Source organism: Pongo pygmaeus, chromosome 1 (assembly GCF_028885625.2).
Source record: "Pongo pygmaeus isolate AG05252 chromosome 1, NHGRI_mPonPyg2-v2.0_pri, whole genome shotgun sequence".
Taxonomy (NCBI): Eukaryota; Metazoa; Chordata; class Mammalia; order Primates; family Hominidae; genus Pongo; species Pongo pygmaeus.
In genome coordinates this window covers 214,579,994-214,603,790 of record NC_072373.2, presented here as the reverse complement: position 1 = coordinate 214,603,790, position 23,797 = coordinate 214,579,994, and the positions used below count along the sequence as shown (strand labels likewise).

Sequence of the window (23,797 nt, the reverse complement as noted above, 5' to 3'; positions counted from 1 at the left end):
ATTGACCTCTGTGCAGCTCTTGTGTCCCTGCTCTGCCACCCCTGAGCCTGCAGGGGCTCCCTGTGACTGTCACACCCATCCCTTCATCCATCTTTGCCACACGTGCAGTCACGTGGGTACAGGGGTGCCTAGTGTCCAGCCTCGGGGTGCTCTAGTCTAGTATTTCTTCCTAGGCCCAGCTTTTTGCAAGGTGTTAAGAGAGTCATTGGAGTGCTAAGGCCAAATGCTTCACTCCACGACTGTGCAGGACGAGTCTCCGGGTGCAGGTGGGCCTTGGACCCACCCAGTTCTCTCTCATTTCTTACTTGTAGTTCTGAAGATTATACAGTTAAAGAATGTGGTGGGGGCCGGGTGCGGTGGCTCATGCCTGTAATCCCAGCACTTTGGGAGGCTGAGGTGGGTGGATCATTTGAAGTCAGGAGTTCAAGACCAGCCTGGCCAACATGGTGAAACTCTGTCTCTATTAAAAATACAAAAATTAGCCACACCTGGTGGTATATGCCTGTAATCTCAGCTACTCGGGAGGCTGAAGCAGGAGAATTGCTTGAACCTGGGAGGCAGAGGTTGCAGTGAGCTGAGATCCCACCACTACAGCACTCCAGCCTGGGCGACAGAGAGAGACTCCATCTCAAAAAAAAAAAAAAAAAAAAAAAAGGAACGTGGTGGGAATGCAATATCCTAAGATAGGGAGGGGCTGGCTGGAACACCCCAGGATCTGTTCCACTCCCTGAGCTCTAGAAATAGGATGGCCTTCAAGGCTTTAGCCCAGCAAATCACGTCACCTTGACATATAAAACCCAGGGTGGGCTGCTTTCTGGGGTCCCTCAGCAAGTGTGGCACACACAGACAAGACTCCCTCTGCCCCAGACAGCTTTCCTGAGCCTTGGGGGCCAGGCTCACAGTGGATCCTAGGCTTCTGTTGTCCTTTGCTGCCCATCTTTAGTAATAAACTCGCTTTATATAACATGTATGCGTGGGTATTCTGCCTCATTGGACTCAAGACAAGTTGGTAACCAGTACACGGTGAGCCTCTCTCACATCCTGGAGGCTTCATATCACAGCCAGCCTAGCTTTTCAGCCGCTCTGTCCATCATATCCAATATGCTTGTCCCACGAGGCCCAGATGATGGCCCTCTCCATCGTCACTCTTCATTCACCTTCCTTCCCATCTGTGTAACTTTCCTTGTGATGGGTCTGCTGCCTGCTGCCTGGCTGCCCTTTCTTTTCTTTGCTTTTTTTTTTTTTTTTTTCTTTTTGAGACGGAGTCTCACTCTGTCATCCAGGCTGGAGTGCAGTGGCGCAGTCTCGGCTCACTGCAAGCTCCGCCTCCTGGGTTCGCACCATTCTCCTGCCTCAGCCAGCCAAGTAGCTGGGACTACAGGTGCCCGACACCATGCCTGGCTATTTTTTTTGTATTTTTAGTAGAGACACGGTTTCATCTTGTTAGCCAGGATGGTCTTGATCTCCTGACCTGGTGATCCACCCGCCTCAGCCTCCCAAAGTGCTGGGATTACAAACGTAAGCCACCATACCCTCTCTCTTTTTTTTTTTTTCCCAAGACAGAGTCTTGCTCTGTTGCTCAGGCTGAAGTGCAGTGGCGCTATCTTGGCTCACTGCATCCTCTGCCTCACGGGTTCAAGTGATTCTCCTGCCTCAGCCTCCCAAGTAGCTGGGACTACAGGTGCATGCCACCATGCCCTGCTAATTTTTGTATTTTGGCCAGGCTGGTCTTGAACCCCTGACCTCAGGTGATCCACTTACCTCGGCCTCCCAAAGTGCTGGGATTACAGGCATAAGCCACTGCGCCCAGCCTAGTTCTTATTTTTCATCTGACTTCTCACTAGTCCAGAGAGGTACCTCGTCTTATTCCCATCATTCATTTATTCAACACATTCCTGTTGAGTACCTACCACCACGTGCTGGGCATTGTTTGAGGCACAAAGCATAGAGAATTAAGTCAACTAGCGAGGCTGCCCTCAGGGAGCTTGCGTTCTAGATGATAAATAGGTTGACAACTTAAAGATAATGTTGGAGGGAGAAAGTACTACAAAGACAATAAAACAGGGCAATGTGATAGGATGAGTGTGGCTGACAGGCTCCTTGAGATCGGCTGGCCAGGGAAGGCCTTGAGGAAAAACTGATGTCGAAATTGAAAGTGAATGACTCAAGAGAGCCGTAAGACTGTCTGTGGGGAGGAGTTCAGGCACAGGCACATTCAAAGGCCCTGGGGTGAGACTAGGCTTAGCATATTCAAGGGCTGGAGGTTAGACCAGAGTGGCTAGGCATAGGGCTTTATGGCTCTTGGTGAAGATTTTGGATCTTCTTCTAAGAAGATGAGGCTTGGACTAGGGTAATGAAAGAGGGGGTGGAAGGAAGGGACGGATTCAGGATTTATTTTGTAGGTAGCACTAAACAGGGCTTGTCTCCATGTGAAAGGATTATAGAGGGAAAGGAGGAATCAGAGGTGATTTTGAGCCGGGTTGCATGAGCCCCTTGGGTGAGAAAGGCAGTGTCGTTTGCTGGGCTGAAGAAGACTGCTGTGGTCATGTTTGAGAAGTGAATTAGCCAGCCAGAGGAAATTCAAGTAGGCCATCGGATATATGAACATGGAATTTAAAGGCAAGGTCTATGGTTGGGTGCGGTGGCTCACACCTGTAATCCCAGCACTTTGGGAGGCCGAGGCAGGCGGATCACCTGAGGTAAGGAGTTCGCGAGCAGCCTGGCCAATATGGTGAAACCACGTCTTTACTAAAAATACAAAAATTAGCCGGGTGAGGTGGTGCATGCCTGTAATCCCACCTACTCGGGAGGCTGAGGCAAGAGAATTGCTTGAACCTCAGAGACAGGTTGCAGTGAGCTGAGATTGTACCACTGCACTTCAGCCTGGGCAACAGAGACTCTGCCAATTTAAAAGAAAAAAAAAAAAGGCAAAGTCTCGCCTGAAGATATGGATTTGGGAATCATCAGAGGGACTGAATGAGATCATCCAGGGAGAGAATGGAGATGGGAGAGCAGAGGGTGGAGCCCCGAGGGTGGAGAAGATGAGGAGGAACTAGGGAGGGAGACTGGGAAGGAGTTGCTAGTGACATGGGAGGAGAACCAAGGTAGGGCTGTCACGGAGCCTGGAGAAGGCAGCATTGAGAAGGAGAGAGGGAGCCACTGTGTCTTCTGCTGTTTTGAGGTGGGCTCTGTAAGGACAGAGCTCTTCCATTTGATAAGCCAGATGGAGATTATGGAGATCCCGATAAAAGCTCTTATATGGGGATGTGTTGAGAAAAGACAAGCGGAGGAGGTGAGGGGGACAATTATTGAGGGATGGGGCTGCAAAGAGGAGCAAAGAAAGACGGCTTTTGATGCCATGTATGGTTGTGCACGCCTGTAGTCCCAGCTACTCGGGAGGCTGAGACTAGCTTGAACCCGGGAGGTGGAGGTTGCAGTGAGCCGTGATCACACCACTGCACTCCAGCCTGGGCAACAGAGACTCTGTCTCAAAAAAAGGAAAAAAAGAAAGAAAGGCAGCTTTTGATATTGTGGAGGCTAAGCCGTGTTTGTATGCTGATGGAATCGTCCTGTAGTAACGCAGAGAGGGATCATGTGGTGGGGGGAGGGGACAAGAGCTAATGAATAAATGGGGAGACAGCCATGGGAGCAGGGGCCCATCTTCACAGCTCCCATTGCAGCCAAATCAAGGCAGGGAGGGTGGTGGGTTTGGGGATGCTTCTTCTCATCTGATGCTTCTGTTTGTCAGTGACACATGAGTGACATGAGGGGTGTGGGGGATGCTGTTGTGAAATGATGACCTGGAGCGGAGGGGAGGGCGGTGTGGCCAAGGAAAAGTGAGACTTGCAGGCAGCATCTGACATGAGTGGTTAATGCTTGAAAGTGAAACCCATCAATAAGACAGGATGTTCTCCAATTGCATTGAGCTGCTCAACATGGGTAGAAGGCTGGGTGGGTTTAGCCAGGGTGGGGTTTTGCCAATGAACAGAGCAGGATGAGACAGGGCAGGTGCTGGCAGGGCATGCATGCTAGTGACTGTGTATTTGCAGGTTGCCCGGTCAGGTCAAAGAACTAGGAAGTGGCAGAGCTGGGGGAGGGAAGGGTGGCTGGGAGGGGTCGGGGAAGCCTCCCAGGTGTTCAGGGATGCTTTGGATTGTGTGGCTGTGGCCGAGGGCAAATGGGTGGAAGAAATCCATGCTGATGTGGAACAGGCCACCACCTGGGATGAACCCAAGGGCTCCAGAGTGTAAGAGCATTCTTGACGCCCACCCAGAATACACACACATGCATACACACAGGCACAGGCACACACATACACACACGTGTGCACATCCATGTGCACTTTAACACACAGCCACACACACCTTCCTTGGTTTGACTCCAAATAGGGGTTTGATGTGCCATATCTGTCTCTGCCCTCTTCCTCCTCCTCATCCCCCCTGCCCTTCCCCTATACAGCCCATCCCCATTCCCACTATGGCCCTACTTACTGGTGGAGGAAGAGGCCCCGGTGCTGGGTGGGTCTCCACAGCCTCACTCCTGAATAGAAGAGAAACCCCCAGGTGGGGGAAGCACTCAGCTGAAGGTTTGCCTCCCTGCCCTCCCCTCTCAGCCCCCAGGACACTCAGTTCCACCCCAGCCTCATCCCCTTGGCCTTCTCATCTCAGGGGACTCCTTATTTCCCCACATCCTCATGTATACAGGCTCACAGAACCAAGAATTCTGGTATTTCAGCCATTACACAGATGGGGAAATTGAGACCCAGGGGAGCATGACTTGCCCAAGGTCCTCTACCAGGTCAGGAGCAGTCTGGACTAGAATTCACCTCACCTGAAACTCAGCAGAAGAGCATCCTTGTTGGGGGCAGGGGATGATGGCACTGGAGGATGACTTACCCTCCTTTTGGTTTTTTAGGTCCAGGCGTGGATGGCAGGAAGGGGTTGGCTGTCTTTTCCTCTGGAGCCACGATGGACATTGGGGGCATTGCTTCCTGAGAGCTGTCCCCATGTCCTCCTGGGCTGGGCTCTGGCGGAGCCTCCTGTGGCCTGATGTGTGGGACACCTGCCTCCTTGGGGTGCCTGCCTCCCAGTGGCTGGCCACGGCTGGCCAAGCGGCAGCAAGGCTCTGCTGGCTGCACCATGTCTGCCTGGTGACCGAGGGTGGATTGATATCCGGAGCCCTGTCAAGGACAAGGACACCACGGCTGAGGAGCTCCATCCTGGTTCCCAGGTGAACCTCAATGCTCCAGGTGAACTGGAGACCAGTTATTACACACTTACTAGGGTCCCAGCACTTCAGGCATCATCTTACTTAATTCTCCTAGTGCCCCTAGAAGGTAGCACAGGTACTCCCACATTTTGAGGGGTGAGGAAATTGAAGCCCAGAGAAGGCGTGGCCTACCCAAAGAACCACACTTCCCTATGGGAGTGGAATGAGAGCCTGGAAAATTGAGAAGATCCCCTTTAAATAGGATTTTCCTTTGTGTGTGTGTGTATTTTTTATTTTTTATTTTTTTGAGACAAGTCTCACTCTGTCACCCAGGCTGGAGTGCAGTGGCAAGAACACAGTTCATTGCAGCCTTGACTTCATGGGCTCAAGGGATCCCTCTGCTTCAGCCTCCTGAGTAGGTGGGACTACAAATACCTGTCACCACGCCTGGCTGGTATTTTTTAATTTTTGGTAGAGATGAGGTCTCACTATGTTGCTCAGGCTGGTCTTGAACTCCTGGGCTCAAGCATTCCTCCTGCCTCAGCCTCCCAAAGTGCTGGGATTACAGGCATCAGTCACCATGCCCAGCCTTAATGGGATTTTCCAAGGGATATTTCAAAGAACAAGAATCCTTCATGAGCCTCCTTAAAAAGAGGTTTTAGCCAGGTGTGGTGGTTCATACCTGCAATCCCAGAATTTTGGGAGGCTGAGGGGCAGGTGGATCACTTGAAGTCAGGAATTCATGACCAGCCTGGCCAACGTGGCGAAATTCTGTCTCTGCTAAAAATACAAAATTAGCTAGGCATGGTGGCTCATGTTTGTAATCCCAGCTATTTGGGAGGTTGAGGTATGAGAATCACTTGAACTCGGGAGGCGGAGGTTGCAGTAAGCCATGATCACACCACTGCACTCCAGCCTGGGCAACAGAGTGAGACTCTGTCTCTTGAAAAAAAATAATAAAGGCCTAAGTGGGTGGATCACATGAGATTAGGAGTTCAGGACTAGCCTGGCCAACATGGTGAAACCCTGTCTCTACTAAAAATACAAAAATTAGCTGGGTGTGGTGGCGCGTGCCTGTAATCCCAGCCACTCAGGAGGCTGAGGTGGGAGGATCACTTGAACCCAGGAGGCGGAGGTTGCAGTGACCCAAGATCACACCCCTGCACTCCAGCCTGGGCAACAGGGCGAGACTCCACGTCAAAAAAAAAAAAAAGTGGTATATTATGGTATATCCATAGAATGGAAATATTACTTGAGCAACCAAAAAAACAACATGTTGATACACACAATATATGAATTTCTTTCTCTTTCTCCTTTTTTTTTTTTTTTTTGGAGACAGAGTCTCACTCTGTTCTCCAGGCTGGAGTGCAATGGCATGATCTCAGCTCACTGCAACCTCCGCCTCCCAGGTTCAAGTGATTCTCCTGCCTCAGCCTCCCAAGTAGCTGGGATTACAGGTGCGTACCACTAAGCCTGGCTAATGTTTATATTTTTAGTAGAGACGGGGTTTCACCAGGTTGGCAAAGCTGGTCTCGAACTCCTGATCTCAGGTGATTCACCCGCCTCAGCCTCCCAAAGTGCTGGGATTACAGGCTGAGCTACCACGCCTGACCTAGATGAATCTCAAATAGTCATGTGGAGTGAACGAAGCCAGACAGAAAGAATGTACACTGTACAATTTCATTTGTGTAAAATTCCACGAAATACAAACAAATCTATAGTGATAGTGGTGGTTGCCTGGGGATAGACTAGTGGGAGGGGGGATGAGAAAGGGCATGAGGAAATGGTTGGATGAGAAAGGGCATGAGGAAATGGTTGGGGTGATGGCTATGTTTGCTTTCTTGATTGTGGGGATGGTTTTGTGGGTGTGTACATATGTCAAAACATTAAATTGTACACTTAAAGTATGTGCAAGTGTACGCCAATTATACCTCACTGAAGCTGTTAAAAATAAATCTTACCAGGCTGGGCGCGGTGGCTCACACCTGTAATCCCAGCACTTTGGGAGGCCGAGGCGGGCAGATCACAAGGTCAGGAGATTGAGACCATCCTGGCTAACATGGTGAAACCCCATCTCTACTAAAAATACAAAAAAATTAGCCAGGCCTGGTGGCAGGTGCCTGTAGTCCCAGCTACTGGGGAGGCTGAGGCAGGAGAATGGCATGAACCTGGGAGGCGGAGCTTGCAGTGAGCCAAGATTGCACCACTGCACTCCAGCCTGGGCGACAGAGCAAGACTCTCAAAAAAAAAAAAAAAAAAAAATCTTACAGATAAATAAAAAAAGATCTTGTGGTCAAATAAATCTGGGAAAGGCAATATACTCTAACCGTATCTTTTTAAAATTTTTTATTTATTTTTTATTTTTATTTATTTATTTTTTTGAGACAGGGTTTCACTCTGTCACCCAGGCTGGAGCACAGTGGTATCATTTTGGCTCACTGCAGCCTTGACCCCAGGCTCAGGGGATCCTCCCATCTCAGTATCTGGAGTAGCTGGGGCCACAGACATGTGCCACCACATCCAGCTAAGTTTTGTATTTTTTGTAGGGACGGGGTTTCACCATGTTGCCCTGATCTCAAACTGCTGGGCTCAAGCAGTCCTCCCGCCTCAGCCTCCCAAAGTGCTGGGATTACAGGCACGAGCCACGGCACCTGGCCTCTAATCATACCTTGCAAGATCTTACAAAGGCTCAGCAGCCAGTAAACTGCTTCCAGGACATCCCAGCATACAGAAACCTGTTTCAGCTTTGTTCAACTCAGCACGTCCCAATATTATCTCTATACAGAACCTGGCACCTCCTCCCTCCCCCCTGCACCCATTCACATACTGTGGGGCCACTCTGGAAACAAGACTTATTTTTATTTTATTTTTATTTTTTTGAGACGCAGTTTTGCTCTCATCGCCCAGGTTGGAATGCAATGGCGCGATCTCAGCTCACTTCAACCTCCACCTCCCCCGTTCAAGCTATTCTCCTGCCTCGGCCTCCTGAGTAGCTAGGATTACAGGCATGTGCCACCACACCCGGCTAATTTTATATTTTTAGTAGAGACAGGGTTTTACCATGTTGGCCAGGCTGGTCTTGACCTCAGGTGATCTGCCTGCTTCGGCCTCCAAAAGTGCTGGGATTAACAGGCGTGAGCCACCATGCCCGGCCTGGAAACAAGACTTAAATGCTTGTGATGTAGGCTAGGGGAATAGCCCAATGACCCACAGACTGAGTGCTTGACATCTTCAGGGCACAGAGGGGAGCAAACACTCTGTCACCCAGGCTGCAGTGCAGTGGCCTGAACATAGCTTATTGCAGCCTTGACCTCCTGGGCTCAAGGGATCACCCCTGCCTCAGCCTCCCAAGCAGCTGGGACTACAGGTACATGCACCAGAATGGGGTGCATGGTAGGAGCGGGGGTCTTTCACCTCCTCTGTGGTAGGTCATTCCATACCCTTCTTCCCAGATCTCCTAGGTTACCTGGCAGCTCTCAGGAGGCTGATCCTCCCCGGTTCCCCGGTTTCGTTGCCTCCCCTGCTGGCCCTTGATCTCCTTTCTGGAGCCCAGCTGCTGCAGCCCTTCAGGTACTTCAGGAACCCAGGAAGGCAGCAACCCCAGCTCACTCTGATCCTGGCCTGCTTGCAGCTCCTGGGACCCTTCCTGGGGGACCCAAGAGGACTGTTTCTTCCTGGGGAAAATAGACAAAGTGACACTTCAGCTCCCAGACTGGGGCACAGTTTTACATATTTTTATAGGCGTAGGCATACCATAGGTGCATAGCTAATGCCTGGAAGGACCAATGAAGGACTCACAGGAATTCCCCAAATCATAGACACTTTGATGTCAATGTTTGGGGGAGTTAAAATTTAAACTTTCACAATTATTTGTAGAGACAAGGTCTCGCTATGTTGCCCAGGCTGGTCTTGAACTCCTGGGCTCAAGCAATCTTCGACCTCGGCCTCCCAAAGTGCTGGGATTAGAGGTACACGCCATTGCATCCAGCCTAGAATTTAAGTTTTATAGTATTTTTTAACTGTTTTTCGGAAAAAAATGAAACAAAAATCAGAACTGGGATGCAGAGAAGACAAGAGATTTGAGCCTAAGGTCATAAAGCTAAAGATAACTGTTCAAAATTTGAAGCTGTGTCTATCCGATCTCACTTTAGTATTCTGGAGTATTTCCTCCAAGCTTCTTCCTATGCATATGTATACTTATTTATTTATTTATTTATTTATTTGAGACACAGTCTTGCTCTGTCACCCAGGTTGGAGTGTAGTGGCATGATCTCAGCTCACTGCAACCTCCACTTCCTGGGCTCAAGCAATCCTCCCGCCTTAGCCTCCCAAGTAGCTGGGACTACAGGCATATGCCACCATGCCTGGCCAATCTTCATATTTTTTGTAGAGATGAGGTTTCACCATGTTGTCCAGGTTGGTCTTGAACTCCTGGGCTTAAGTGATCTGCCAACCTCAACTTCCCAAAGTGTTGAGATTACAGGCATGAACCATGGTGCCTGGCTATATATATATATTTTATTTATTTATTTTTTTTGAGACAGAATTTCGCTTTTGTTGCCCAGGCTGGAGTGCAGTGGCGTGATCTTGGCTCACTGCAACCTCTGCCTCCTGGGTTCAAGTGATTCTCCTGCCTCAGCCTCCCAAGTAGCTGGCATTACAGGCATGTGCCACCACGCCCAGCTAATTTTATATTTTTGGTAGAGATGGGGTTTTGCCATGTTGGCCAGGCCGGTTTTAAACCCCTGACCTCAGGTAATCCACCTGCCTTGGCCTCCCAAAGTGCTGGGATTACAGGTGTGAGCCACTGCACCTGGCCTAATCTACTTTTTTCAATTAACATCACAGCCTATGTTTTTCCCATGCTAAAAATCCTTCAGAAACATGCTTTATATGTTTTTTATGTTCATTAAATGTATAAAATTCCATATTTTAAAGATAACCATCATTAACCATTTCCCTATTGTGTGGGCACTTAAAGGGTTTCTCATTTTTTAGTATTTAAGATAATGTGACAGTGAAAGTCTTTGTGCATAAAACTGCTTGAATCACCAATTACTTCCTCATGACCTATTTCCAGAAATGGGTGAGGATAAAGGGAGTTTCAAGGCAGTTTAAACAAATTGCCACGTTGATGAAACAGGTGTGCTTAAATGGTTTCTATTTCCACCAGCATGGTAGGCAGTAGTTGTCTCAGTGGGCCTCGGATCTGGCTTGAGTTGTCTCTCCTAACTTTTCTTCTAGAGGAGGCTATTTAGGAGCTTCTGGTTATAGTCAAATCCAACGAAGCCAGCTAGTCTTTACTATTTCTATTATCCACGCCTTTCACTTTGCCTCTATCTGGCTCGCTCTTGATTTTCTCTTTTTGAATACATTCTTGCTGTAGAAAAGTTTTTAAAAAACACAAAATTTAGAAAACAATTACACGTACATCTTTATGTGTTCCTGTGTCTCCTAACCTTTTTTTGTTCATTATTCTATTAATTCAGTGAATCAATATTTATCGAACATTTACTATGTGTCAGGCATAGTACTAGGCATGAGGGCTTTGAGGCTGAACCAGGTATATGATGCTCCTCAAACAAGACACATAAAAGATGTTTGTGGTCTCGTTGGGGGAGTTCAGACAAAAGGTTAACACGAACTCCTTAGTGCAACTGGTGCAATGAAAGAGAAGGACAAGGTGCTGTGGTGGTGGGTGGAGCTGCCTTGGCCTGGGAGTTCTCCATTCTCTCTCTCTCCCCCGCAGGTGGGCTACAGGGGGTTCTGTCCTGTTCTCTGGAAAGCCCCTCAGCTCACCCTGGTCTTGCTGGAGGCCTCTGCTCCTGGGTTCTGAGCTCTGAAGGCCCCTTCTTGAATGCATCTCTGTGTCTGGGCCCCTTCTCTGGCCCTCCTGAAGGTGATGAGAGGTGCTTCCTGCTGCCCACTTCCAAAGCATCCGGAAACATGACCTGGACAGAGATATCCATGGCAGTGGCTTGAGGGCTGGCATTGAGTACCCGTTCTGGAGTGACCCCTCCCCCTCCTCCCTGGGCACTCTCTTGGCCTCAAGGACAGGGAGATCCCGTGCCTGACTGGGGAAGCTGTTGGAGAGGCGTGAGCAGGAGCTGAGAGGCAGGGATGCAGGGCCCGGCCCTGCTGTTGCTGTTGCTCAGCATGTAAGGCTCTGGTATGAACTGGAGTCCAGATTAGTACCCGAGACAAGCGGATTGCCTTAAGGACAGCTTGAAAGAGCATCCTGGGGGACCCCAAGACTCTCACAAGGTCCAAGAGAGGCCTTCAACAATTTCCATGCCTTCAAAACACAGGTTGTAGTTTGAACTGTTTTTATTTCATTTTTTGAGAGAGAGTTTCACTCCATTGCCCAGGCTGGAGTGCAGGGGCACAGTCTCGGCTCACTGCAACTTCCACCTGCTAGGTTCAAGCGATTCTTGTGCCTAAGCTTCCCGAGTAGGTGGGATTACAGGTGTGCGCCACCACGCCCAACTAATTTTTTTATTTTATTTTTTTTGTAGGCCAGGTTGGTCCGAACTTCTGACCTCAAGTGATCCATCTGCCTCAGCCTCCCAAAGTGCTGGGATTACAGGCATGAGCCGCCGCACCTGGACTGAACTGGGTTTTGATCACTATCGTGGTCTGTCACTCTCCAACTGGGTGACCTGGAGCCAGTGACTGAGACCCAGCTCCAAGCTTCACCGGAGTCAGCAAACTCCAAACAAATGGACTTAATTAACTAATTGACATTGATATAATAAAAGATTCTGATGTGAGCTAATACTAACAGGCACCTACTATGAGACAGGGCCTGTGCCAGGTGCCTTAGTCAACACTGTAAAACAAATGAGGCTGCAAGGGGTGCAGTGACATGCCCAACGTCATACAGTTGGGTAAGTGGTGGGACTGGGACCCCATGACGATGCTTGTTGAAAAAATAAATGGGTGGATGAAGGAAGCCCTGAATGTTCACCTCTAGTCTCTCTCCTAGCCTCCTCCCCTCCAGGCCCTCTCCCTGCCCCAGGGGAAGTGAGGATTTATAACGGAGGCTACAGGGAACATACCCAAGGGCATGTTGACTTTTTATTTTATTTTTTGTCTTTTTTTTTTCTTTTCCTTTTTGTGGAGAACGGGGTCTCACTATATTGCCCAGGCAGGTCTCGAACTCCTGGACTCAAGCTATCCTCCCGCCTCTGCCTCCCTAAAAGCTGGGATCATAGGCGTGAGCCACCGTGCCTGGCTTTTTTTTTTTTTTGAGATGGGGTCTCACCATGTTGCCCAGGCTGGTCTTTAACTCCTGGGATCAAGCAATCCACCCACCTCTGCCTCCCAAAGTGTTGGGATTGCAGGTGTGAGCCATGGCACCTGGCTGACTTTTTATTTTATTTTATTGTATTTTATTTATTTGTTTGTTTATTTATTTATTTTTGAGACGGAGTTTCACTCTTGTTGCCCAGGCTGGAGTGCAATGGTGCAATCTCCGCTCACCGCAACCTCCACCTCCCAGGTTCAAGCGATTCTACTGCCTCAGCCTCCCAAGTTGCTGGGATTACAGGCATGCACCACCATGCCAGGCTAATTTTGTATTTTTAGTAGAGACTGGGTTTCTCCATGTTGGTCAGGCTGGTCTTGAACTCCCGACCTCAGGTGATCCACCTGCCTCGGCCTCCCAAAGTGCTGGGATTACAGGCATGAGCCACCGCGCCTGGCTGGCTGACTTTATAAATGGCGATATCTTTGGCCCTGAGGAAACTGGATGGTGAGGAGGGGCTTCCTTATGCTCTTCAGTTCATGCTACTTGGCACATTCAAAAAGAGGCCAGCGGGGCACAGTGGCTTACGCCTGTAATCCTAGCATTTTGGGAGGCCAAGGTGGGCGGATCACTTGGGGTCAGGAGTTCAAGACCAGCCTGTCCAACATGGTGAAATCCCATCTCTTCTAAAAATACAAAAAAATTAGACGGAAATCATTTGAACCCAGGAGGCAGAGGTTGCAGTGAGCCATGATCACACCATTGCACTCCAGCCTGGGTGACAGCAAGACTCTATCTCAAAAAAAAAGAAGATGCCAGGCATGGAGGCTTATGCCTATAATCCCAACACTTTGGGAGGCTGAGGCAGGCAGATCACTTGAGCCCATGAGTTCAAGACCAGCCTGGGCAACATGATAAAGCCTTGTCTCTACAAAAAATAAAAAAAATAGTTGGGTATGGTGGCACAAGCCACGCCTATAGTTCCAGCTACTCAGGAGGCTGAGGCAAGAGGATCGCTTAAGCCTGGGAGTTCGAGGCTGCAGTGAGTCGTGATTGCACCACTGCACTCCAGCCTGGGTGAGAGAGTGAGAGTCTGTCTCAAAAATAAACAAACAAACAAACTAATAAACATATTTGATGGAAAGAGGCTGAGAGGTGTGATGGAAGCTTAGGATGCAGGCTGGGCGCTGGGGAGGGGCATGGAGGGAAGCCCTGAGTAGCTCTCAGGAGAATAAAGCTGGGCTGGAGGCTGTGAGGGGAGTTTGGAGGCCATGCAAGGCACCTAGAAGAGGAAGTAGGCAATTCTGGGTTTGCTCACCCTGCAGCTCTTTCCGTTACAGAAGCCAGCATTGTTTTTGGGAAGCTTCTCTTCTCCATTCAGCCCATGGGGCTCAGTGGAGCCACCTATATCACCTCTGTCTCCATTGTATCAAGAGATCCAGACCACTCCCCACGCCATAGTGACTGGTTCAAGGATGAGCATCTGACCACAATCTGGGCCAATGACAGTGATGCTAGAGACTTGTTTCAACTTTTGCAAAGAGGCTCACTTCCTGTTGGAATGCTAAACCAGAGGGTGTAAGATGGGAAGATGTAATCCTGGAGTGGCCAGGGCAATCCCTGCTGTCTTGCAGGGAGAGCTTGCCTGAGAATGAATCCAACACAGAGGAACATAGAGCCAAGAGATACTCATTTAGCACCTTGATCTAGCCATACCTGAAGTCTATGAACGTATGTGTCAGTTACCCAAACTGATATATTCTCTTTTCTGCTGAATCAAGTTTGAATTGGGTTTTGTGTCCATTTTTAACAGAGTCTTAATTAAAGCAGCTGGGGAGGAAGCCTGGGCAGGGGAAGGGAAAGGTGCAAGCTAGGAGTGAATGGATCAGAACATGGGGTGCAGGTCCCTACCTTGCTGACTCCCAGTATGATGGGCTCAACACCAGCCCTCTTGATGGTGATCCTCAGGCCAGGACTTGGCTGCGTCCCTGGAGCCTTGGTTCTACCCTCTGTGTACATCTGGGTGTTTCTATTGTCCATGATGCCAGGGCCAACACGGGTGCCAAGTGAGGGGCATCAGCTAGTGTGCTCCTACAGGAGAAATCCAATCAAGCGTCCCACCAAGCCCATCACCTAACCACTGCTTCAGGAGCCCACTTGGAGCCTATAATGTAGACAGCCTGGCTCGAGGGAAGAGGCGGGGCCAGGCCTCGCAAGGAGAGGCACGTAGCAAAACCAGAGAGCTAGCCACATGCCATTTACCCACACGCTTTTCCTAGTTCTCACAATGACCCTGAGGTAAAGGGGCTCTGGAAGGCACAAGACTTGCCCAAGATCTAACACCTGCTAGGTCGCAGACAAGGATTTGAACCATGGCCTGTTGAATCCCAAAACCCAGGCACTTTCCCCAACTGCAACATTTCCTAAAGGGTATTCTTTGGCATACTAGTCCCTTGAGATGCTCCAAGGGATTCCAAGGCTAAATGCCTTTGGAAAGTGCTGTGATAAGCGAAATGATACAGGGTCTTTCCTGTACAACTTCTCAGAGCTTTTAAAATACTAATGTGCCTTTTAAAGAGAGTCCAAGAATGTCACAGCTTCTCCTGCTATAGATGAAAATTCCACGTTCTTAGATGGGGCTAAGGAACAGGAACTAGGGACGTCTGTCCATCTGTCTCAGGGCCCCAAGGTCTCCAGCGGCAATCTGCAGTTCACCAAAGCACCCACACCCTGCCCTGGACACATCCTTTCTTTTTCTTTTTCTTTTTCTTTTTTTCTTCTTCTTCTTGTTTTTTTTTTGTTTGTTTGTTTGTTTTGAGACAGAGTCTTGCTCTGTTGCCCAGGCTGGAGTGCAGTGGTACAATCTTGGCTCACTGTAACCTCTGCCTCCTGGGCTCAAGCAATTCTCCTGCCTCAGCCTCCCTAGTAGTTGGGATTATAGGCGGCCGCCACCATGCCCGGCTAATTTTTGTATTTTTAGTAGAGATGGGGTTTCACCAGGTTGGCCACGCTGGTCTTGAACTCCTGACCTTAAGTGATCCACCCACCTCGGCCTCCCAAAGTGCTGGGATTACAGGTGTGAGCCACCGCACCTGGCCATTTCTAAAGCCTTTCGTCTCTCCTCCACCTCCTTCATCCAACCTCATATTCGGCTGTGCCACCACCCCCTACACAAACTTTCTGTTTTAATCCAGGCAGGCTCCTGCAATCCTAGTCCCACAGACCCCAGTCTCTGTGCCCCCCTCCCATTTTTTCTGTCTTTCCGATAGCCCCCAACCCATCCTTCAAGCTCCTCCCTCTTCTGCAAGTTTCCAACCGTCTCAGCTCTCTCTCCAGCCACTGAATTCCTTTGAGGCAACATCAGCGCCATTTCTACGGGTACATGGACCCCCTTTCACTGTTAACTAGTTTCCAGGAGTAAATCCTAACCCCCACGCCCCTTCCTCCCATAGTGAGACCATAAGACCTTGATCTTGATGGTGCTTCTTCCACTTTAAATCATGGCAGGCCCGCCAGCATCCATGGAGGAACCTTCTATGTGCTGGAAACCTTTGTAAACAGTATTCTCCTAACAGCCCTGTGAAGTCAGTGGGTTCAGCCCTGTTTTAAAGATAGAGAAATTAAGGCTCTGAGCAATGTTTTGTCCGATACCACATGGCCAGTCTGCAGAGGAACCGGATTCAAACCCAGGCCTGTCTGACTCCCAGGGCCACTCATCTCACCATATCATTTTGCCTACAAAGAAGCTCAAGTCATTCATTCATTTCCTTGTGCAATCAATAACCGTTTAATGACACGTGCCCGTGCTAGGGACAACATCAGGCCTTGGGGGATACACTGGGTGTCCTGACGGTTCCCACAGTTTACCAGGGACACAGAGGAGGCGCACTTAATAGCTGCTGACCCAAGTCCACACTTCCTTTTCCTGCCCTCCAGATCCTTCCTGAAGTTACAGCTGCACCCCTACCATGCAAACCAGACCTCAGCTGGTTTGGTGGGGTGACCTCCCACCCCTGGTGCAGCTCTGGCCTCATAAAGGACCAGGCTGTCACCTGGAGCAGAAAAGTCAGGGCTGTGGCCAAGTCCTTCTCTCTTGCCTTGGAGTTCCTTGCCCCTCCCCAGCCTCTTTCTCATTAGGGTTCCCCTAACCATTCCCGCTTCCTCTGAGTCTTCCTGTCTCGGGTGGATGAACCATCTAGAGAAAATCTCCCCCTATGCCCCTCAAACACACCCCCTATTGTCCACTGTCTCTGCCTGAGAATGTGCAGGCTCAGCCTTGGAATTGTCAGGCCCCAGTATTCCACAAACTGAAGTTTTATGGAGGCAGAAGCCCCAGAGGGGCTCCAGCCCCCATCTGTCCACATCTGGAGCTTGCTAACTGTGAGAATCTAGACAAGGAGGGGAAGCCCCAGCCCTAGCAGAGGGGCTTGGAATCCAAGGGCAGAACTGGGAGAGAAGTTGACAAATATCGACTATGTCACCCTTTCAGATCACTTGGGACCCTTTTTTATTTACAGCTTTATTGAAATTTAACTCACATATCATACAGTTCACCCATTTAAAGTGTACAATTCAACGGCTTTTAGGATATTCACAGAGTTGTGCCACCCTCGCCCTAATTCTAGAACATTTTTATCACCCCAAAAAGAAACCCCACACCCCTTGGCCATCATCCCCAATCTTCCCACCCCAAACCCAGCCCTAGGTAACCACTACTCTACTTTCCGTCTTAGTGGATTTGTCTATTCCGAACATTCCATATAAATGGAATCATATAATATATGGTCCTTGGTGAGTAGCTTCTTTCACTTAATGTCATGTTTTCAAGGTTCATCCATGTTGTAGCACATATCAGAATTTCATTCCTTTTTATGGCTGAGTAATATTTCACTGTATGGCTAGACCCCATTTTGTTTATCCATTCATCAGTAGATAGAAATTGGGGTTGTTTCTTTTTTTTTTTTTTTTTTTTTTGAGACAGGGTTTTGCTCTATCACTCAGGCTGGAGTGCAGCAGTGCAATCATAGCTTACTATAGCCTCAAACTCCTGGGCTCAAGGGATCCTCTCACCTCAGCCTCTGAGTGGCTGGCTGGGACTACAGATGCATGCCACCATGCCTGACTCGTCTTAAAATTTTTTAAATTTTAAATAGAGGCGAGGTCTCACTAGGTTGCCCAGGCTGCTCAAAGTCCTGAGCTTAAGTGGTCCTCCCACCTTGGCTTCCCAAAGTGCTGGGATTACAGGTGTGAGCCACCATGCCTGGCCTGTTTCCACATTTTACCTATTATGAATAACGCTGCTATGAACATTCATGTACAAGTTTTTATATGAACATACATTTGCATTTCTCTTGGGTATGTATACCGGAGCGGAATTGCTGAATCACATGTCAACTCATGTTTAGCTTTTGAGTAATTTCCAGACTTTCTCAAAGTGGCTGCATCATTTTACCTTCTTACCAGCAGCATATGACTGCTCTAATTTTTCTGCATCCTCTCCAACACTTGTTATTATCTGTCTTGTTTCTTTCTTTCTTTATTTTTTGAGACAGGGTCTTCCTTTATCACCCAGGATGGAGTGCAGTGGTATGATCATAGCTCACTGCAACCTCCGACTCTGGGGTTCAAGGGATCCTCCCACCTTAGCCTCCTGAGTAGCTGAGACTACAAGTGCACACCACCACACCTTGCTAATTTTTAAATATTTTGTAGATAGGAATCTCACTATGTTGTCCAGGCTGGTCTTGAACTCCTGGGCTCAAGGGATCCTACTGCCTCAGCCTCCCAGTGTTTTGGGATTACAGGTGTGAGCCACTGTACCTGACCTTACTTGTCTTTTTTATCATAGCTATCCTAGTGGATATGAATGTAAAGTGTTATCTCATTCTGATTTTGATTTGCATTTCCCTAATGGCCAATAATGCTGGACATCTTCATGTGCTTATTGGCCATTTGTCTATCTTCTTTGGAAAAATGTTTATTCAGAGCCTTCATCCTTTTTTTTTTGAGATGGAGTCTCGCTCTGTCGCCCAGGCTGGAGTGCAGTGGCCTAGTTCCAGCTCACTGCAACCTCCACCTCCCGTGTCCAAGCAATTCTTTTACCTCAGCCTCCCTAGTAGCTGGGATTACAGGTGTGTGCCATCACACCAGACTAATTTTTGTATTTCTAGTGAGATGCGGTTTTGCCATGTTGACCAGGCTGGTCTCAAACCCCAGACCTCAGGTGATCTGCCCACCTCAGCCTCCCAAAGTGCTGGGATTACAGGTGTGAGCCACCATGCCTGGCTTCCCTTTTTTTTTTTTTTTTCAGACAGGGTCTTACTCTGCCCACAGGCTGGACTGCAGTAGCATGAATGTGGCTCACCATAGCCTTGACCTCCTGGGCTCAGGTGATCCTCCCACTTCAGCCTCCCAAAGTGCTGGGATTACAGGCATGAGTCACAGCACCCAGCCTGCCTCTGTCCATTTATATTGGGTTGTCTTTTTATTACTGCATGGTAAATGTTCTTTATAAATTCTAGATACATGTCCCGAATCATATATATGATTTGCAAAAATTTTCTCCCATTATGTGGATTACACTTTCACCTTTTTGTCTTTTGAAGCACAAAAGTTTTAAATTTTTGTAAAAGTCCCATTTATTGGCTGGGTGCAGTGGCTCACACCTGTAATCTTAGCATTATGGGAGGCTGAGGCAGGCGGATCATGAGGTCAGGGGTTTGAGACCAGCCTGGCCAACAAGGTGAAACCCCATCTCTACTAAAGATACAAAAAATTAGCCGGGTGTGGTGGTGCATGCCTGTAATCCCAGCACTTTGGGAGGCCGAGGTGGGCAGATCACCTGAGGTCAGGAGTTTGAGACCAGCCTGACCAACATGGAGAAACCCCATCTCTACTAAAAATACAAAATTAGCCAGGCATGTTGGCACAGGCCTGTAATCCCAGCTACTCAGGAGGCTGAGGCAGAATTGCTTGAACCTGGGAGGTGGAGGGTTGCAGTGAGCTGAGATCGCACCATTGCACTCCAGCCTAGATGACAGGGTAAGACTCTGTCTCAAAAAAAAAAAAAAAAAAGACTACAGATAGGGTGCAGTGTATACTGCTCAGGTGATGGGTGGACCAAAGTCTTACAAATCACCACTAAAGAACGTACTCATGCAGGGCAAGGTGGCTCATGCCTGTAATCCCAGCACTTTGGGATGCCAAAGGGGGCAGATCACTTGAGGTCAGGAGTTTGAGATCACCCTGGCTAACGTGGTGAAACCCTGTTTCTACTAAAAATACAAAAATTAGCTGGGCATGGTGGTGCATGCCTGTAATTCCAGGTACTCAGGAGGCTGAGGCAGGAGAATCGCTTGAACCCGGGAGATGGAGGTTGCAGTGAGCAGAGATTGCACCACTACATGCCAGCCTGGGCAACAGAGCAAGACTCTGTCTCAAAAAAAAATTTACTAATGTAACCAAAAACAAAACAAAACAAAACAAAAAAACCTTAGTCATGTAGCCAAATACCACCTGTACCCCAAAAAATAAATAAATAACTAAACAAAAAGTTTTGAAATCAGGAAGTGTGAGTCCTCCAACTTTGTTCTTTCTCAAAATTCTTTGGGTATTGAGTGCCCCTTTTATAAGTGCTTTCCTCATCTGAAAAATGGGAGAATTTCTCTTGGAAATATCTATGATGGCAGGAAAATACAGCAGAGAAAGATAAGTACGTATCATATATATGTCTGGAGGCTGTCAGGGAAAGCTTGTTCACCTCACACCCCACCTTGGCCCTGCACCTACCAGAAATCAGCTGGATGAGTCACAGTGAGATTTTCCACCCCTGCTCACCGCCTCGCACACAGGATGGACTCTGTCTGAGCCTATACTTTGCCTGTTGGCTTGAATTGGATTTGTTTGGTATACAGGGCAGTTAAACTGGGAACAGATGGCAGCTCCAATTATTCTCAGCAGCAGAGGTTTAGGAATGCATTTCAGGAATGTCCAGCCATATGGTTAGGTTTTGAGAATAAGGCAAGGGGCTGTGTGACCTCCAACTACTGGACAGTGTCATTTCCCCAGCTTGTCACTGGTTCAGTGGCCCCCATTACACAATGAGGATAACAATCGTTGCCTTGCCAACCTCACAGTGATTATTGTGCCAGGGTACTCTCTCCCAGAAAGCCTTCCCTGACTGTTCCCAGACTGTGTGGGGTTTCTTTTTCTTTGCTCCCACAGCCCCCTGTGAATTTGCTTCATTATAGTACCTTTCATTCAGTGTTGCTAATGACTGCTTTTCTCTCTGTCTCCTCCAGTCTGTGAGCTCCAGGATGGTAGGAGCTGGATTGGCCGCATCTCAGTGACCCCAGTACTCAGCACCTGGCATAGGGTATGTGCTCGATGCCTGTCTTTGTTAGACTGAACAGAACTGAAAGTGCTCTGAATGGCCGGGTGCAGTGGCTCACACCTGTAATCCCAGCACTTTGGGAGGCTGAGGTGGGTGGATCACTTGAGGTCAGGAGTTCTAGACCAGCCCGGCCAACATGGTGAAACCCCGTCTCTACTAAAAATACAAAAATTAGCCAGGCATGGTGGCGCACGCCTGTAATCCCAGCTACTCGGGAGGCTGAGGCACGAGAACTGCTTGAATCTGGGAGGCAGAAGTTGCAGTGAGCCGAGATCATGCCACTGCCTTCCAGCCTGGGTGGTAGAGTGAGACTTAGTCTCAAAAAAAAAAAATTGGAAAATAAGGCCACGTATTGTGGCTCATGCCTGTAATCCTAGCACTTTGGAAGGCTGAGGCAGGAGGATCTCTTGAAGACAGGAATTCAAGACCAGCCTGGGCAACATAGCAAGACCCCCGTCTCTACAAAAAGTAAGAAAATTAGCAGGGTAGGGTGGTGTGTGCCTGTAGGCTCAGCTACTCAAAAGGTTGAGGCAGGAGGATCCCTTGAGCTCGGGAGTTTGAGGCTGCAGTGAGTGATGATCGCACCATTGCACTCCAGTGTGGGGTGACAGAGAGAGAGAGAAAGAGAGAGACCCTGTCTAAAAAAAAAAAGAAAAAGAAAATAAAAGAAAAATAATCAATATTTGCAAAAATGTGAAGAAATTGAAACCCTTGTGAACGTAAATGGTGCTGCTGCTGTGGAAGACAGTTTGGAGGCTCCTCAAAAAGGTGAACAGGGCCGGACATGGTGGTTCACACCTGTAGTCCCAGCTACTTGGGAGGCTGAGTTGGGAGGATCATTTGAGCCTGGGAGGTTGAGGCTGCGGTGAGCCGTGATCATGCCAGTGCATTCTAGCCTGGGCAACAGAGTGAGATGCTGTTTCAAACAAAACAAAACAAAACCACTAAACATAGCATTATTGTATAACTCAGCAGTTTCACTCCCACGTATACACTCAAGAGAATGGAAAACAGGACTTGAACAAGTGTTTGAACACAAGTGCTCATAGTAGCCTGATTCCCAATACCAAAAGGTGATAACATCCCAATTGTTGACAGATGAATGGATAAACAAAATATGGTAAATACATGCAATGGAATATTATCCCTCCATTAAAAGGAATGAAATTCTGATCCATGCTACATGAATGAACCTTGAAAACTTGATGCTAAGTGAAATAAGAAACACAAAAGCCCACTATTGCATGATTCCACTTAGGTATCTGGAAAAGGCAAATTCATAGAGACAGAAAGTAAAACAGAGTTTACTAAGGGATGGAGCAGAAGGAAATGGGAAGTTATTGCTAATGGGTGTGGAGTTTCTGTTTGGGATGATGAAAAGTTCTGGAAAGCATGGTATAGTTGCACAATATTGTGAATGTACTTAATTTCACAGCACCACACACTTAAAATGGTAAATTTTATCTTATATATATTTTACAATAAAAATGTAAGTGGTTAGATCAATCCTATAATAAAGAGCTTATAAAAAATGAGTAGAAATGGCTCGGCGCGGAGGCTCACGCCTGTAATCCCAGCACTTGGGAGGCCGAAGTGGGCGGATCACTTGAGGTCAGGAGTTCAAGATCAGCTTGGCCAATCTGGTGAAACCCCCATCTCTACCAAAAACATACAAAAACTAGCCAGGCGTGGTGGTGGGCGCCTGTAATCCCAGCTACTTGGGAGGCTGAGGCAGAAGAATCACTTGAACCCGGGAGGTGGAGGTTGCAGTGAGCTGAGATTGCACCACTGCACTCCAGCCTGGGCGACAGAGTGAGACTTTGTCTGAAAAAAAAAAAAAGAGTAAAAAGGAGAAGGAGAGTGAGACAGAAAAGGAAAGAAGGTGTGGGGAAAGTTTGGGGTATTCAGTGAGTCAGAGATTTGGGATCAGCTGCACCCCACACAGGGGCTGGCACATTGCAGGCACTCAACTAGCAGAATGAATGAGAGAATGGTAGAGAAGGAGGGATTTTGAGAATTTGGCAACGGTAGACATTGTATCTCCCAGAATATTCTGGGAGAAATCGAAGTTAAGACTGGAATTCTTTTTTTTTTTTTGAGACAAGAGTCCCGCTCTGTCACCCAGGCTGAGGTGCAGTGGCACAATTTCAGCTCACCGCAACTTCCGCATCCCGGGTTCAAGCAATTCTAGTGCCTCAGCCTCCCAAGTAGCTAAGACTACAGACACACGCCACCAAGCCCGGCTAATTTTTGTATTTTTAGTAGAGACGGGGTTTCACCATGTTGGCCAGGCTGGTCTCGAACTCCTGACCTCAGGTGATCCGCCCGCCTCAGCCTCCCAAAGTGCTGGGATTACAGGCGTCAGCCACCAAGCCTGGCCTGGAATTCTTAAATTACTTGTGTTACTAAATTTACTTCTTTGAATACAACTTGTTGTTGAGGTTTGGCCACACGGGGCCCTGAGCACATAAGTGGGTTCCCCTAGGAGAAGCATGGAGGGTGATAGGGTAATGGCATCTACTTAGTCTGGTAGGTCAGGTGCCAGCTGAGACTTACAGTCAGGAGAGGGAAGGATATTCAGGCAGAGGAGGGGCCGAGGCAAAGGCTGGAGGACAGAGATGCTACAGGATGGGCTATAGCTTTACCTCTCGGCCAACTGGGCCCCAGGCCTAAGAACCGAAGCGATGGGGATGATCCACACCCAGACCACGGGTTACGGAGGGGTCCGCCCATGGCGGGCGCAGGGCGCTGTCTCCGCGTCCGAGGGTGTCTGGAGAGAGGGAGAAACCTTTGGAGGGAGGGAGAAGCCTCCGGAGGTCGCCCGCCGCGTGTCTTGAGCCGGGTTTCCAGCAGAGGGCGCACAAACGAGGCGGTGCTGAGGCCCACGAGCTGCCGCTCTAGCCGAAACCTGGTTACAGAGTCGCACCGCTTCCGTCCGTCGGACAGAGGAA

At 48.7% G+C, this 23,797-nt stretch overlaps 1 protein-coding gene across 9 annotated transcripts in view; it reads right to left on the bottom strand.

Moving 5' to 3' along the window:
• Window positions 1-23,795, bottom strand: part of SPATA21 (spermatogenesis associated 21) — a 48,907-nt gene extending 25,112 nt beyond the window's left edge. Inside the window, exons 1-8 of one of the 9 annotated variants that reach the window (XM_054436340.1) lie at window positions 20,243-20,555; window positions 15,921-16,054; window positions 14,366-14,545; window positions 11,008-11,159; window positions 8,675-8,882; window positions 8,269-8,361; window positions 4,896-5,179; window positions 4,491-4,539 (exon numbers count right to left, since the gene is read on the bottom strand). In XM_054436340.1, the coding sequence (XP_054292315.1) occupies window positions 4,491-4,539; window positions 4,896-5,179; window positions 8,269-8,361; window positions 8,675-8,882; window positions 11,008-11,159; window positions 14,366-14,494 (915 nt within the window). In that variant the 5' untranslated portion in view covers window positions 14,495-14,545; window positions 15,921-16,054; window positions 20,243-20,555. Of the gene's footprint in view, window positions 1-4,490; window positions 4,540-4,895; window positions 5,180-8,268; window positions 8,362-8,674; window positions 8,883-11,007; window positions 11,160-14,365; window positions 14,546-15,920; window positions 16,055-20,242; window positions 20,564-23,491 lie in introns of those variants that run through there. The other 8 variants (XM_054436354.1, XM_054436347.2, XM_063659098.1 and 5 more) reach the window with 8 other exon arrangements.
• Between the last annotated feature and the right edge of the window lie 2 nt (window positions 23,796-23,797).